The sequence below is a fragment of the Armigeres subalbatus genome, unplaced genomic scaffold, assembly GCF_024139115.2.
Source record: "Armigeres subalbatus isolate Guangzhou_Male unplaced genomic scaffold, GZ_Asu_2 Contig423, whole genome shotgun sequence".
NCBI lineage: Eukaryota > Metazoa > Arthropoda > Insecta > Diptera > Culicidae > Armigeres > Armigeres subalbatus.
In genome coordinates, this window is record NW_026943176.1 from 161,266 (window position 1) to 178,965 (window position 17,700).

Genomic DNA, 17,700 nt, shown 5'->3' on the forward strand with positions numbered 1-17,700 from the left:
TATCATGACAATTGTTGTAGTTATTTTTACTATTTCTTTAAATAATCAATTTGAACACGTTCATGTAGTTATTTTTACTACAAGACTATTATCAAGGCCTCTAGTCTGTAGTCTGTCATATCTCGTGTATTGTACTTATTACTCTACTGGAAATACATCAGAAACAAAACTTTTGATGGAGCCTAGATTTAAGGTAGCCTCACACCTCGGGAATTTGGTCCGCGGATTTTTTCCCCATGCATTTTTGCATATGCGATTTTTTCGGGATTTGGGCACGGAAAATCAAAATCCCGGCCCCATTCAAAATGGGATCAAAATCCGGCGGAAAATTTTCCCGAGGTGTAAAGCAGCCTTTATGTGGACTATCAAAAATTTGTTGTGAATTTTCGACACCATAAACAATTTTTCTTGTTTTGTCGAAATCTTTCAGATGAGGTGTGAATCATCAGTGTACACCGGTGGACTACCGTTAATACATTTTTTCCCTTTTTTTTGTGGAAGACTATCTTTGGAAATTGATAGCGAAACTCCTTGGATGCGCTAACAATACACTGTTATCAAATTTTGAATATGATTTTTTTATCACCCATCAGACATGATACGATAGGCGCCATTCTACACTGATTTCCTACAAAGGGTTTATTCACAATTTACGTTACACGTATCATGAGGGTTTTGTGCAGCATAGTCAGCAACACAAATGACGATTTCCATTATTGTTTCTTATTGTATCATATTTTTTAAATCAAACAAATTATACAAAAATGTTCTAGATAAATTCCAGAGAAATAATAGAATCAATCGATTCTATTAATTTTTTAATATTTGTGTCAATGCTGGTAAGGGATTTGCAATTACCAGGCAATTACTCATATGCAGCAGCTTTATGAGTGAAATTATTGATGTCACTCATAACAGTAGTTTGAGCAACTAGATGCAAAAAAAAAGATTTCTAAAGCACGAGTGGTACGTTTATCCAACGAGGCTAGTCGACATTTTTTTTCCACATGCACCGCGTTTCAACTTGTCCCGCATATCGGGGCGTTCTGTAATAAAATATTACGTTTAATAGCCAGAGTGATGTTATTTCAACTTGCCCCGTTGCATGCATTGCTATTTCCCTCGATGGGTTAAAAATGCGAAACAATTTGAAACGAACAAAATCCAAAAAAAATAAACGGGTCTTCGATTCTTCATAACATTTGATTGAAAACAGTAAAAATTTGATGAAAAAATTCTCCCAAACAATATTTTGTAGGGGAAGCAGAGAAAGCACATGTCTAGCGAACTGGTTTCGTGGGATCAAACCCCACCGATGGAAGCTATCAGTTTGCTATTTGATATAAGTACATACTTCATCAGTCAGCTGTTTTTTTCTCTGGATCTAAAAGTTCGTGTTCAGTTTCTATTGCTTCAGGATCTGGAACGTCCTGGTGAACCACATTGGAGAGTTGTCACAACGAAAGGGAGGGTGATGAAAATTCCTATTTTGCGCTACGTAATTAGTGAGTATACCTTTATCTTGAATGATTCATTTACATACAGCGTATCTCCTATTTGGTTTGGCCACTATAAGAATCATTTGAGATAGCTTTTCAATTGTGTCAAAACAACTGCAGAATGAAGAACTTCGTATCCATACTCCTGCTTGGGGCCATGATTTCAATGGCCTTTACCTGGCCGATCGACCCTAGTAAGTTGATTATAGATTCAGTGAAAAAATCTACTCAAAGGTTATCTTAAAATTTTACAGATTCGTGTGGCCCGGTTAAGATTTACAGTCTGTGTGGAACTGCATGTCCAGCATCGTGTGATTTATTGGATACCATCATACCATGTCCATTGATCTGTGTCGAAGGATGCTTTTGCCCTGAAGGATTAGTGCTGGACTCCGAAGAAAATTGTATTCAGCCGTTTCAATGCCCAGGAAAGATAAATTGGCGTGAAGGAAAGTGAAAGTCAGTACTCACTAAGTTCTATTTATACGGTAGACTTGAAGCACTGTGTCACAACAGGTATTCTGATGGATTCATAAATATAAATAAAATAAAGAGATTTAAAAAAAGCAATACATTCTGGAGTAATTTGGAATCCCAATTATTCGACTAATTAAAGCCATTTGGTCATAAGTGCATAGTCTTACTAGCATTTACAGGATTCGATTCGTCATTAATGATTGTTGAGGGAGTGCCAGTGTTTAGGAACGTAAAACACGGAAGCCACTTGTTACATAGTTTCATCTAATCGATTTCTCGATCCCAAATTCCCACACTTTTTTTTTAATATTTCCTGATTTTGTTATATGTTCTACCGATTTTTGCTTTGCGTTCAACCGATCGAAGATAAAAATCAGCAGAGAAAAAACTAGTGGAGAACAACATTGGTTCATACGATTCGTATGATGATTTGGGGATGACATGGCGAACATCGATACTATGTTTATAGATAAATTAATTGCATTACGAAACCGCACGTATAGAATATAATACCTAATAATTTATTGTGTCAATATTTAAACTATCACATATATATTGCTTTGAATGTTCTACCGAAACTACATACAATATTTAAAGTATAGCAAAAAAAACATGTTAAATTAACTCAAGAAAAAAACTATCACTACCCCGTTCTTCCCCTATGTGAATATTAATAGGCATAAGTAGTAGCATTATTGGGACAATCCACCGGTTCCACACATTTGTTGTCCGGGTCCAGAACGAAACCTTCGCGGCAGAAGCAGCCAGGCACACAAATTTCCGGACACGGTTCAGGTTCCTTGTGCTCGATTGTTTCGCACGTTTCTGGACACGCCGATCCACACTCGGTGAACACTTTGTTCTCATCACAACAATCTGAAAATCAGAAAATAGGACAGTTTCAAAATCAAAACATTTCTTTCATCGGATATGACTACTTACGTGGTTTGCCGAAAGAAGTGACAAATAGTGCCACCGACATCAGCGTAGCGACCAGGATGGAACGCATTCTGTTGAGATTTGGGGTAGCAAATCAAAAGTGGTGGATGGATACGAATAAGTTCGCATTGATAACGATGTTCTAAAGATAACTGAATATCATGAACGAACCGTGGAAGCCCTTTTATAGACGGACTGATTCTGATACGCACTTTAGGGCGCACATTATTATTGTTTTTATGTGATTCATTGCTATCAAAGGGATATCGACAATTAACCGACACTTTGTTTACTGATTTTGTATCGCATCACACGATATAGTATACCTACTATGTATTTATAAACAGAAATGGAAATTTTGGTGGAAAACAACTGGAGCCTTAGATAACAAATGTAACGCTGCTGAACAACAAGAGACAAACATATGTTAGCTAGCAATAATAAATTTCTTATAGGGAACGACGTACCATGCGTTTGTTTTTTCTCGATTTGGTAGAGCGTAGACGCGGGTGGAAGCGCGTGGTACATCATAGTTTATTACCGCTACCCGACAGAACAAACAAACAATCCTTATTTTTTCACGGCTAGTGTAATGACTAACAACACTGATTATGGTTTCAAAAACATGCATCATACAGAAGTTGATGACAATATTGGGCTAACAAAGCTAGCAAACCCAAACAATTCATCAACAATTAGAGATAAGATTTGTATGGTTCTAATTTCATAAACATACAAACTGTAATTGAAAAGAAGATCAATGGTAGGCAGCATTGCTGATAAATGTCGTATCATTCACTTGAATGTCGTATCATTCACAGCTAACAAACAAATCTAGTCAGTCATTTTTTGTCCCTTTTGTCTTCCATGTCGTCTCATTTGAATAGTGCCTCTAGTCAAATGAGTGTTTCTATTCTGGCTCCTTACCACAACTTGTTATGTACAACAGAATACTATGAAGGTTCAGGTTTCTGAAGTCAATTACACTAAATAAGTGTTTACCAAATATTAGGAAGCGCAGTTGCACATAAACTGGGTAGTTACTTATCAGATGATAAGAGATTCCATAATGGGTTTCACAACCATCACAAAGATATGGTTCAACGCGTTAAAGAATTATATGCCTGGTTTGTTGATTTTTCTTGGTGATAAAAGACACACAGAATCAGTTTTATGATAACGTTTCGGCTTAATCCTTTCAGCCTTCATCAGATATTCAAAGACGTACACTTCCCACCAGTGGCGCCGGGAGTGGGTGGGACAAATAGGACATGTTATTATTATTTATGTTTATGAGATTTCATCACCGCGAGAAACTTACCGAGATAGGCCTGCTCCCACGCTATCAGCCAAGCCGTTCCTGGGTGGACGTTAGGCAAAATAACAGTGATTGTTCTTCAATGGCCCTCTACTTACGTTTAAACTTATATACAATTTCACACTTGTCGCTCGCTTGCGATAACTTTCAATTCTGTGCTTCATCGTGCTTTGTAAACATGCTCCCTTCCACTTTGAGCTTAGGTAGTTTGATCTCACCGATAAAAGCCAATGAAAATCAATCAATATTAATATTATTATAAACTAAGACCGAAGTGGCCTGTGCGGTATATAAGAGTCTTCTCCATTCGGCTCGGTCCACGGCTACACGTCGCCAACCACGCAATCCACGGAGGGTCCACAAGTCATCTTCCACCTGATCGATTCACCTTGACATGTGCGCACCTCGCCTTCTTTTGCCCGTCGTTGTCGAGAACCATTTTCCCCGGGTTACTGTCCGACATTCTGGCTACGTGCCCGGCTTACCACAGTCGTCCGATTTTCGTGGTGTGAACGATGGATGGTTCTCCCAGCAGCTCATGCAACTCGTGGTACATTCGCCTCCTCCACGTACCGTCCACCATCTGCACCCCACCATAGATGGTACGCAGCACTTTCCTTTCGAAAACTCCAAGTGCGCGTTGGTCCTCCACGAGCATCGTCCAGGTCTTGTGTTCCTAAAGAGCTACCGGTGTAATGAGCGTTTTGTAGATTATCAGTTTGGTACGGCGGCGAATTCTATTCGATCAAAGCGTCTTGCGGAGTCCAAAGTACGTATGATTTCCAGCCACTGTGTCTCCGAATTTCTCTGCTGGTATCATTTTCGGCAGTCACCAGTGAGCCCAAGTACACCAATTTTTCTACCATCTCGATTTCGTCACCACCGATTCAAACTCGCGATGGGTGGCTCACATTGTCTTCTCTTGAATTTCTTCCTATCATGTACTTCGACTTCGACGTGTTGATGCCTAGTCCGATCCGCTTAGCTTCCCTCTTCAGTCTGATGTAGGATGTAAGATGGAGGCTTCTCAAAGTTACGTGCCATAATATCTATTTCGTCGGCGTAGCCAAATAGTTGGACGGACTTATTGAAAATTGTACCACTCGTGTTAATCCCTGCTCTTCGTATTACCCCTTCCAACGCGATGTTGAATAGCAGACACGGAAGACCATCACCTTGCCTTAAACCTCTGTGCGTTTCAAAGGGACTCGGGAATGCCCCTGAAACTCGAATTACGCACATCACCCGATCCATCGTCGCTTTGATCAACCGTATCAGTTTATCCGGAAATCCGTGTTCGTGCATTGGCTGCCATAGCTAGTCCCTATCGATTGTATCATATGCAGCTTTGAAGTCGATGAATAGATGATGCGTGGGCACATTGTATTCGCGGCATTTCTGCAGTACTTGGCGAATGGCGAACACCTGGTCCGTGGTAGAGCGTTCACCCATTAATCCCGCAAGGTACTACCCCACGAGCTCTCTTGAAATTGGTGTTATTCGGGGGCGAACCTTGTAGGCGGCGTTAGCAATGTGATTGCGCGGTAGTTGCTACAATCCAGCTTCTCACCCTTTTTGTAGGTGGAACACACGACACTTTCCATCCACTCCTGCGACAGAACCTTATTCTCCAAAACTCTGGTAATTCTACCCAGGGCAGCGGTCTAGGTACTACCTCGCCACAGTATTTAAACAGCTCTCTTGGTAGTGGATCATTCTGCTTTTTTCTTTCTTGCTTCCTCCTTCTCCTTTTTGGCTTTCTCGTATACAAAGTACACGTAAAGGCTATATGATCGCTCCAAAAACAAACTTTTTATAGAAGTCCCGGAGACCCATAGTGTTATATACCGATCGACTCAGCTCGACGAATTGAGGTGATGTCTCTGTGTGCGTGTGTTTTTTTTTCTTCCTAAGCAATGGAGGGGGAATCTGCTCAACAGACATCCTGGGTTGTCCAGGAAGTGCGGGGTTAGGGGCCACCTCCAATGAGGGAGGCAGGGCTGCATCCCCGACCAGCTAAACCGTTTCCATTGCCGCCAAGCCCATCGTCCCTTCGGTACAACCAGAAAGTAATGCTTCAAAGGGGGGCCAGTGCATGACGCACCCTCGAGGTTAGCTGCGTGTCCTTGCAGCATCGAACATCGTGACTCGCTTTTTTAGAAGAACACCATGGTATCGTGCCAGCGCATTGCCGGCTTTCCAGGTGGCCTTACCACGCCCTATGTCCTCGGAAGGTGGGCAGGGTCGACTTCGCGCCTGCTTCCCTCTGCACGACTGGTATCACTGGTATCACGACTGGTGTGTGTGTGTGTGTGTGTGTGTGTGTGTGTGTGTGTGTGTGTGTGTGTGTGTGTGTGTGTGTGTGTGTGTGTGTGTGTGTGTGTGTGTGTGTGTGTGTGTGTGTGTGTGTGTGTGTGTGCGTTTGTGCGCACCCACCCAAAAAAAATGTCACTCATTTTTCAGGTACTTATCCTTAACCGATTTTAACAAGTTGCATTCGACGCAGAATACTCTCCCATTGTTTCCTATTGAAAATTGGCCAGATCGGACTATGGGCTCAAGAGTAATGGCCGAAATAATATTTTTATAATACACGAGAAAGGCACCATCACCGCTAGGTGGATTATTCAGGGTTTTTCTTCTTTCTTTCTTTCTTTTTCCGTCTTCCTTCTCCCATCACCAACAAATATTCGAAGCTTATTCAACTTGAATTGTTTTTTTTGGGGTTTCCTTCTACCATCTTCCTTCTACCTTCTCCCTTCCTTCTTCCTTGTTCCTTCTTCCTTCCTCCTTCATTCTTCTTTCTTCTTTCTTCCTTCTTCCTTTTTTCTTTTTCCATCTTCCTTCTTTCTTCTTTCTTCTTTCTCCTTTCTTCATCCTTCTTCCTTCTGTCTTCTTCCTTCTTCCGTTTTCCTTTTTCTTTCTGCCTTCCTTCTTCTTTTTTCCTTCTTTCATTTTTCTTCTTGTTCTTTGATTCTTTCTGCTTTCGCCTTCCTTCTTCTATGTTTATTCTTCATTCAGCGATGATCTGGCTTGGTATTGTGTATTATTAAACTGTTTGTTGTTTGAGCCTCGCTGGGAGGCGCTTGCTGTGATGCGGAGTACAGCGTCGCAACATGTGGTTGGTTTTGCGAGCGTCAAATGCTAAAGTGGTTGAATGCCAGCGCCTCTGGTGGACGAATCGCGCTAAATATGTCATGTGCGATGAACTAAATTGAAGTGTTACGTCTGTCTGTAAAATAGTCTATAATAGTCAAGCTCAGCACAACCTCTAGGCTCCCCAAGTTCCAGGTTTTCTTCTGAGTATTTGGATCTGTTACAGATTTTCTAGACATCTCATTTCTAACGGATTCAATAGTATCTTCAGACTACATTGTGGAATACTGGACGTTTTCCGAGACGCCTGGCAATCCGAGACGTCTGGTTACTTTATCATAGATATTAGGATCTTCCGAGGCCCAAATATCGACTCTGACCACTATCTGGTGGATGTGAGATTCGCGCAAAGCTCTCCAGCATCACCGGTTCTAGGCGTGAGAGAGCCATGCGGCTGGACATGCGACGACTGTCAGACGCGAGCACTCCTTTAACCTCGACCAACGAACCGAAGGACATCCAACTGGAGAATATTTGAACGCATTGTGGCAACAAATCCACGAGCCTGTCAATACAACACACAAGAAATCGACGGAAATTCTGGTTTGATTTATCGGTTTATTGATATATGATGGATCGACTGTATGTTTAATTCTATTTATTGAACGACTACTAAGTCTTACGATTTTCACAACGAGTTTATTATTTACCCGACGTTTCGACACGGGAAAAAAGACACAATTCCCGTGTCGAAACGTCGGATAAATAATAAACTCGTTGTGAAAATTGTAAGACTGAGTAGCCGTTCAATAAATAGAATTCTGGTTTGATGTGGAGTGCCAAAGAGCGACAGATGACTAAAACTGGAGGAGGAGCATGCATGTTCATAACGGCTACACGCCTAAACAGAGAACGATGAAAAATTAAGCATCCTTTAGTTAAAATTCCACTGGTGTAAGTATCGGGGGTATGACGGTAAAGTATTCTCGGAGGCAGTGATAAGCTCTTCCCACATACTATTTTCCAGCGATCTTCCAAATGCGCCATGTGCGAGAGCTAACAGAATGCATACCTAATCCCAGCATGAAGTGAATCCAGTGTTGTCACATGTACAGATTTATCTGGAAATGTACAGATTTTTTGGTAAATTTTGGTACAGATTCTGTACGGTACAGATTACAGATTTTCTCCAATAAGTACAGATTGGTACAGATTTTTTTACTAACCAGGCCTTAGAAAAAAGTATTTCATTGCATTTTTCTTCAAATAGTTGCTTCTGCTATAGAAAATATTTAGTTAATGGAAATCAAATCGAAGAGTTCGTATTATATTTTGTTTTACAGTTTCAATAGTATCGTGACAACGTATTTCATACTACAGTCATACATATTTTATTTTTTCCTAGATTATATTCACATTGAAAAAAACGGCGACGGAGACAAGAAGGATTTTTTGAAAACCGGATAATCCTCTCGATAGTTAATTCGTGATAAATGAAATGTCAACTCATCGTTATTAATTCAGACGAACATCCTAATTCAAATTTGTTAATATTTAAATTCCAACAAGATTTCAGTATTGATTATTGGAAGGCTCGATTATCCGTAAAAAATGCTTGACTATATCGCTTATATTATTGGATTATTATATTTGCAAAGCAATTATTCCAGATTCCTAAATCTACATTTATATTTGATTGTATATGAGAGGATGACAATCAGAAACAGATGGAAATTAACATGTTTTATTTATAAAATTTGATTGGAAATTTATTTTTTTAATTTCCGGATAATTGTGTCCGACTTGCATAATAATTTACTCTTTCAAACCCTCGCAAATTTTTTAGAGGTATTTGCTACAAAAAATATTTTATTATTATTATTATTATTATTATTATTATTGTCTTTATTAATGAGACTTGCAGCCCTCGGCTGGTTCATCTCTGAAAAAATATTCCAAATAAGATATTAAACAAAATAATTATACACAATTTAGATGTTGTGAAAAAAAAACTTGGAGATACTTTTCAAAAGTTAACCAAGATTTTTTCATCTACGCTCTCAAATCAAATCACCCAAATTAAAAAAAAACTTTTTTCAATAGTAAATTGGGTTGCATTGCATATTTGTCCTATGGTTTCTAGATATTTACTCACAAATTTTACATACTGCCTGGTACAGATTATGGTACAGATTTTTGAAGATTTCGGTACAGATGAAAAAGATTTTTGAGCACATGGTACAGATAAAAATGTGGCAACACTGAGTGAATCATCGAGTGACCGTCGCTGACGGCAGCAACACTCAAGAGAAATTTCCACGGAATGTTTGAACCATCGTTTGGTTACTGTTAGTGATTAGAAAAGCGAATTTTTAAAAGAAAATCGGTTCTCTTCAGGAACTACATTTAATGAGAATAAAGAGTTAAATAATTTCCTCTCAAGATGTTTCTTAGTTTCTTTTTGTGAAAATACGTAAATCGGTTCTTTTCAGGGGCACCATGATTATACAAGAGAATCGAGTGGCTGCTGTTGGCGTCAGTAGCAGTCAAATAACATTTACTCGCAAGATTCTGATTTTGGTTTTTTTAAATTACGTATTTTTGATTAGGATTAGGAAATGATTCAGTTCTTTTCAGGACCTCCATATTATACAAGATATAGTTGATTGGAGCAGACTTTTTTTTTCAATGTACGAAATAAAACTGAATGGTAACTGTAAGAACTTCGATGGCGTCAACAGCGTTTTCAATTACAACCTTCGGTGATGGGCGCCGCAGAATATTTAATAGCAATAATGGCGTCTGCAGCTATCCAGCTTCTAAGTGATTGTTTTCGCAATATGCAAACTATTATTAGGTTGCTGTAAATAGTTGGAAAGGCGCATTTTGAAAAGTGAATCGGCCCTTTTCACACGAAATAGGATTGATTTGTCAGTAAATTTCTTCAAAGTGCAAACCACAACCGTCTGGTGAGCGCTGTTCAATCGGACAGTAAAAATATTGTATATTTCAAAAATAAATATTTTACACTTTACGTCAGCGGTTCTCAACCTGGGGTACATGTACCCCTGGGGGTACCTTCGCTTGCCCCAGGGGGTACCTCGGACAAAAATCCGTAATGGAGAACGTATTACAATTCCAATCAAAACTAATTTATAAAGTTTTGATACTTGTATATTTTTTTTCTCTTTCAAAACTCTGTATAAAAACTTGTAAAAATACGCATGTCGATCAATAAATCAAAGTCAATTGAATCCTGCCCTTATAACCAGCACAGTGTATGAAGAACTGCGGAAGAGAAGATCAAAATTTTTAAAAAATCTTTAGTGAAATCTACCTGATCGAAACCAAATGTTGAATAATATGTTAAGGATATGCTTCTGAACCAAGCTCTGGAGTCAAAAGGTTCGGAAGCCTCCGTTTAAAAGGCATGAAAACTTTTTTTTTCGAATAGCTTGGTTGCCTCGTTGCAAGAGGAAACCTTCTTCCAAGTATCTCGTAAGCATTGACAGATAAAAATATGTTGTGGTTCTAAATGTATTTTCATGCAGATATTTGGATCATGCAGCTAAGCGTAATAATCAACTGATCTTACCGTCCTTTTATATCGAAATAAATGTAAGCTTTTCTTGCTTGCAAAATTCTACTGCAATTTAACACGTCGTTGAATTTTCAAAACTATGTGCTGTGTTCTTCCAAGCAGGTCGGAAGCCTCCTTTCAAGAGGCCCGAAAACCTCTTTTCAAGGGGCCCGGAAGCTTCCTTTAAGAGGCCCGGAAGCTTCTTTTCGAGAAGCCGGGAAGTCTTCTTTCAAGACGCCCGGAAGCCTTCTTTCAAGCGGTCCGGAAGCCTCCTTTCAAGAGGCTCGGAAGCCCTCTATCGATAAGCTGGGAAGCCTCCATCCAAGAATCTCGGAATTCTTCTTTCAAGAGGCTTGGAAGCGTACTTTCAAGAGGCTCTGAAGCGTCCTTTCAATATTCTAGGAATCCTCCTTTTAAGTGGCTCAAAAGCCGGAGTCTCGAAAGTCTAACTTCAAGAGGCTCAGAGGACTCTTATTAAGAGGCGCGGAAGCCAGCTTTCATGAGATCCGGAAGCTCCTTTCAAGAGACTCGGAAACCTGCCTTCAATGGGCTCGGAATTATTCTTTCAAGAGGCTCAGAGGCGCCCTTTTAAGTAGCTACAAATCCACCCTTAAAGGGGCTCGGAAGCTTCCTTTTCAAAGGCTCAGAAGCCTCCAATATTTATTTAAGTCATGTAGTAAGCTTTATGTATAAGCCTAATTTGAATTAGAAAGTTTCACGAAATAATAAAAATTCCCGCCCACTTTATGAGAACCATACTGCCGTGAGTCGCATACTGTCTTCCGTATTCATATGGGACAAATATGCGATTCAAGGCAGCATATACCCCGTTACTTTTCAGGTACATTCTTCGTAGATCTTATGAACTACGCTTATTCACATTTACACCAAAAAAATAAGGGGTACCTCAATTAATGCAAAAGCTCGAAAGGGTACCTCTAAAGAAAAAGGTTGAGAACCGCTGCTTTACATAATCCTACGTCTATCGTGTTTCGGATACGACCTCCTATTTTTTGCTTATTTTACATCAAAGTTGTGTGAGCTGTAGAAGAAGGCTTCCGTTCATTTCCATTCCCAGTATTATTATAACAGTAGCCTAAACTGCTAATAGACCTTACATATCAACAACTGTAAAAATAACTGTAATGAGCTGTTAAATTAATAACTTTGTTAAAATCTATATATATAAAAATGAAATGGTCTGTGTTCGTATCCGCATAACTCGAAAACGGCTGGATGGATTTTCTTCATTTCTTCAGCAGATATGTTCGTTACCGTTTCCGACGGGTTTAAACGATATTTCCTCATGCGAAAATTACGCGAGAGGTTGTGCAAATTGTAAAAACCTAAATTTAGAATTCGCATGGAAATTTCCCATTGGCATTTTCGCCTACTACGCAGGACAACGTCTGCCGGGTCAACTAGTAACTAATATAAATAAAAATATATTTATAAAGAAATGGTTGGGACATGAGATTAAACTCTAGGTTCACTAGATGCGAATAAAAACAGAGCTAGTAAATGCAAATCCATCAAATGCATCCAAATATGTACCAACAGTTTGTATATAGAAGACTCTAGCCCATTGCTAATTGGGTATGAAATGAATGCCAATAAATATTCAATTAATAAATATTCAATCAATCAAAGCGTTTTCCACACCCTCAAATAGATAAACCATCGAATATTTCTTCGCAATCTTCCCTCCTAATTCACATTTATTTTCCTTCTTGTATCGTTACCGGTCCCACCACCAACAGAGTGATAACTATGAGCACGACCCCGCCAACAACTCCCCGAGCAGCCGGCACACGTCTCCCGGCCGCAGTGCGGGGCCGAGTAATTCACCGGCCGGTGCTGCGGCGGCGGTATCCGGTGTGAGTCCACCGAAGCGATCGAAAAAACAAACGACGAAACACCGGGCAGCGGCCACGGAACTCGACAAACTGCAAACGGCACCACCAATCAAATCCGGTGACCCTGGTAACAGCAACGCGTCATCGACACCTGCCGCGGGCACCATCGATCGGGTAAGAGCATAATATTTACCATATAGGTAGACAGAATTATACAATCGACAGTAACTCCACACCTTGTGTTGTGTAAACCCTTATCGACTTCTATCGCAGTGAGTCTTGTTTTCGTTCATTATTGAAGCCAACAACAGGAAAAGACGCTATAATGCGCGGCCAATAAGCAAGACAATGCTCTGGATTGGATTTCCAGATTAGTAAAATCTCTAAACTGGAAATTTGCTCGACTTCATGAAGAAAATTATGTTTGGCCGCATCTTATAAAAATGTATAAAATACGCTAGTTGTGAAAATACTTTTGTACAACAAACACTAAGCTGCATTAGTAACTCTAACACCTTCTCTATACTTTTAGAACGTTACGCCGCTACCCGGCTTCCAGCAAGCATTCGGGTCCACGGAAATTGGCAAATTTTCCGAAGCGTTCTTCAACAGCAACAGTCCCGACCCAAACGAGCTCCATCCTGAAGGATCGCTACCGGCCGGCCATCATCATCACCATCCACACCCACATCATTCGCACCACGGCCATCCACCGCACCCTCTAATGATGATGGATTCGCCCGACGTAGACAACACGTTGAGCCCTCAATCGTGGGAACCGACGGGACCGGGTGATCCATACGAGACCACATCGACGACGACAACGGCGTTCAACCTGCAAATTGGCACAAGCTTCCATCCATCGTACTACGAATCGCCGTCCTATGCGTCGTCGGACCATGCGGTGGATTCCCCATTGGGGAACTACTTTAGCGAAATGACGTGCAGTGAGTATGTGAACTGAGGCAAAGGATGTGAGAGACGGACCTGGAAGCTCTTTGAAATAGGACCATATAGGTGTGAAACCATGATGAAAATCAAATAGTTTTCAAGTCTGGTGAGATGCAAAGATTAATTCGTCATAGGCAACCGAATCAAAATGTTCGAAATGTTTCATTTATCAGAACGCTTTTATATTGGAAATGTTCACCTGCTCTACGAGATTTTTTTTCTCAATAATATCAGTCCTATGAAATCCTTTAAAAATATTCAAAACGCTTCTGAACCCATAAGAATCCAGTGATACTTCAATTCAAGTACAAAATTATTTCAAACAGGAAAACCAATATGCGTCGAGAAATAATGCAGATAACTTTCAAGATTTGTAACATTATTCCAAATTCATTCGAACATTGAAAATCTAATTGAACGTTCGATAACCGACAACATATGTTCCGAATCAGATTCGATTTGCAAAGCTCCTAGACATTGATTGTAGATTATTGACGTGGCATTACAAGGCATTACAATAGTTAAAATGCATGGAAAAAGATCGCAGAAACTAATGATCGAAAGATGTTATATAGCAAAATGTGATGGTGTATAAAATATTTTTTTCGGATCTAGAAAATAAATCGCCAAAATTGACTTGTGAATAGCTAACTCTTAATCATCTATCTATGAACAATTTATAATTGACGGCATCTAATCTTAGTCGTTTCCCCTTTTAACAGAATCATGTGCTCCATATGAAGCAAAAATAAATAAATTGATTATAAACTGCATGCCAAAATTAGTGAACAATTTGAACGATACGGACGTCTGCATGAAAAGGTTTATAGAATATTGATGGCAAGTCGCGCTGTCGATCGATTGTTTGTCCTCCAAGCAATTTCTTGTTTTTTATTCAGAGTAATAATCATCAATATATTTAAGTTATTGCAAAACTCATCTCTACCATAGAATAGTTGAAACGATTACGATTTTTTTTTAACATTTCACAACATAGATTAAAAAAAAAATGCATAGGGGTCGTACACTTCTTACGTACTTAAGCAATTTTTTCTGTTTTTTTTAATGCTAAGTTCTAGAAATGCTGGCATTGCAGAGGAGGACAGATTGATCAGTAGGAGCCTTTAAAAGCATTATTTTGCCAATCGGTCCCTTCAAAATTTGCCTCACTGAATGAACGCATAAACAAGTCCTCACATAGAGAAAGAACATTGATAATATTCCCATAATTACAAACAATATGTTAAAGACTTATGTAAATAATGCCTATCAATGCTGTTGATCCAATTAGGTATGGTTCATGCATATAAAAAATCCAGTGCAAGCACATAAATATTAGTGTTTAATATCAAACAGTACATAATAAGTGTTATTGTTGTTAAATGGACGTGAACTCGTGACACTGATCAGAACAGAATAAAAGCTAATCTCAAACAAAATTTACACACGAAGAGATGGAAAATTCTTTCCTCCAAAACAGATGAATCTCAATCAGCGAGTACGGAATCGACCGAAGAGTTAAAATAATTTTTATTAAAAAGAGATAAATGTGCCTTAACGAGAATCACCCGATGAGGGGACGGTGGGGATATTGTTAGCGAAAATTGAACGAAGTTGAGAAACGAGCGATTCCGAAATCCAATTTAGTTACAGCACGTCATTCCATTTGTGCAAAGCAAACAAAGCATACGTGTAATGCAACATGACCGACCATTATTCAGTTCCAAATGAAACACGCTTCCGTTCGGTAGTGGATCTCAAATTCTTCCCTAATTTACAAATAATCAACTAGACGTTTCCTTGCGATGGAGTTTATATTCAAAATAAAGGAAAAGCACACACAATAAGTCGATACCAGTCTACATATACCAAAGTTAGTATACATACTAGTGATTTTGAAACGTTTTAAGGCATAAATTGGTAACGAAAAATGAAAGAAAAAAAACAACGGTTTCCGGTATTCGAAATTGAGACAAAATTGTATTTTTAGGAGCATCTTAATTTTTACGAAATAAATTAAAGGAAAGATAAACTAATCAAAATTTTTAATAATTCGTGTTTGTGGAATCTCCAAGCAGATCTGTAACATATTAACAAAAAAACGAAAAGAATTTATTAAATCAATGAGAACTATTTCAATAAACCGAAGAAAACATCCAACATTTATACTCATATAGAAGCATAAAGCAGTTTAGCCAAGGAACATGTTTGTAAGTTTCGTGAAGTCGAATACAGACCATTGATGATATATTTTTATAGTTGTAACGAACGTTCAAAAACGCGTTAATCTGAAAAAGAAAACAACCACTAAAAAGGTTGAAAATAATCGAAAAAAAAAAATAGAACGACATCCAGAATATTTCATTCCAAATATTTCTGTGCAGAAAATGCCCTTCAAAAATGTCAACAAATGATTTTCCTCCAAATTAAGCAACTTATCCATTGTCTGTCAAACATTGATTATCTTCGGGAGATGAAAAAAAAACGTAAACAAAATGGTGGAAGGAAAGAAGAAAAACAAAAGTTCAAACAAATCTCTAACAAGTCTAGTCAAGTAGCGTAAACATAATATTCAATCAAAACTAGTCAAATACCAGAGTTGAATAAATTGAAAATTGCTAAATGAAATATCAATTGAAGTTTTATTTTCCCTGTGCCAAGTGCGATTTTTGTGCCTTTTCGTTATGTATTACCACAGATAACAGATATTTAAGCAAGAACAAACTTTTCTGTAAACTTTTGAACTGATATAAGTTGACTCACTACCGCTATCTACTCAACTGATTGCGGAAGTACAGCATCAATATCTGTTATCTATGGTATTGCTATTTATTTGCTCAGACTAAGGCCGAAGTGGCCTGAGCGGTACATAAAAGTCTTCTCTATTCAGCTCGGTCCATGGCTGCACGTCGCCAACCACGCCGCCTGCGGAGTGCGGAGGGTCCGCAAATCGTCCTCCACCGGTTCGATTCACCTTGCCCGCTGTGCACTTCGCCATCTTGTGCCCGTCGGATCGTTGTCGAGAACAATTTTCACCGGATTACTATCCGACATTCCTGCCACGTGGCCGGCCCATCGTTCTATTTTTGCGGTGTGAACGGATCGTTCTCCAAACACGTACCGTCCGCCATTTGTCATTTGCATCCTTTCGAAAACCTCAAGGTTTTGTAGATAGTCAGTTTGGTACGGCGGCGGTAAAGGGTAAAGATCCGGAGCCGGAAAACATATGTCCTGCACGCGTGCTCCCAAGTTCCCCACCATACCGCCATAAATTTATCAGATGAACATCCTGAATATGGTTTGGATACAAATTAAATTGTTCCAAATGGTGTGATACTGATGAGAATTTTTGACGTATAATGATGCTTGTAATTCGAGTTCATCTTCACGGTGGCATCTTTTGGACCTGGTTTTTCAGCAAAAATTTCGAAGCGATCAATTATCGCGATGATACCAGTGGGAAACGGACCCGAATAACCAATACGGTTCAAAGGTCTACAAAGGTATTTTATAAGTTAATTCTGTGGCCATTTTATCAGATACTAGAGCTGCTGGTATAACGAATACAACCCATAGAACCCAACCCAATAGAAATATTTCGTTACTGTTAAGGTTGCAATTTCAAAAAGATAGCCTAAAGAATTGAGGCAGAGGTTTAGACAAAGACCCATCAGGACCATTATGAACACAATTCAAACGGCCTTCCATAAACATTCCGTTCGGACTTCTAGCGCATTATGATACTATCCGCAATCACCTACATTACAGCACATTTGAAATTTGCATTGTCCATAGTTTCGCGTGTCAAAACCTTGCTTTGTAGAATAATAAAGACTAAAAAAAAAAATTTCTTTGTAGAATTACAAAACCTACAAGCATCCACCCTTTTCTCCCGGCCACTTCTTTTGGAATAGCTAACTTTGCAGTTGCAACATGAGACGCTATACTCCTCTAAGTAGCTCCTTCCATACTCTGAGCTCTCTT

General features: G+C 39.2%; 2 protein-coding genes across 3 annotated transcripts in view; one reads left to right on the forward strand and one right to left on the reverse strand.

The window, feature by feature from the left end:
• The window catches only part of LOC134204145 (LIM domain-containing protein A-like), a 119,065-nt gene extending 102,736 nt beyond the window's left edge, over nucleotides 1-16,329 (forward strand). For both annotated transcript variants that reach the window (XM_062678969.1, XM_062678970.1), the window contains exons 4-5: nucleotides 12,670-12,939; nucleotides 13,298-16,329. In XM_062678969.1, coding sequence (XP_062534953.1) covers nucleotides 12,670-12,939; nucleotides 13,298-13,729 — 702 coding nt within the window. In that variant the 3' untranslated portion in view covers nucleotides 13,730-16,329. The remainder of the gene's footprint in view (nucleotides 1-12,669; nucleotides 12,940-13,297) is intronic.
• LOC134204144 (cysteine-rich venom protein 6-like) lies at nucleotides 2,633-3,046 on the reverse strand. Its single transcript, XM_062678968.1, has 2 exons — nucleotides 2,919-3,046; nucleotides 2,633-2,852 (listed from the first exon to the last, which is right to left on the reverse strand). Exons 1-2 carry the CDS (start codon nucleotides 2,983-2,985, stop codon nucleotides 2,647-2,649), a joined length of 273 nt encoding a protein of 90 aa, XP_062534952.1. The 5' UTR covers nucleotides 2,986-3,046; the 3' UTR covers nucleotides 2,633-2,646.
• Nucleotides 16,330-17,700: the final 1,371 nt, after the last annotated feature.

Excerpts from the sequence above, each read along its gene's own strand:
- LOC134204144 (XM_062678968.1), bottom strand. The coding sequence starts at position 2,985 with ATGCGTTCCATCCTGGTCGCTACGCTGATGTCGGTGGCACTATTTGTC. Across the intron at positions 2,853-2,918 it reads CACTTCTTTCGGCAAACCAC|ATTGTTGTGATGAGAACAAA; the intron begins GTAAGTAGTCAT and ends TCTGATTTTCAG.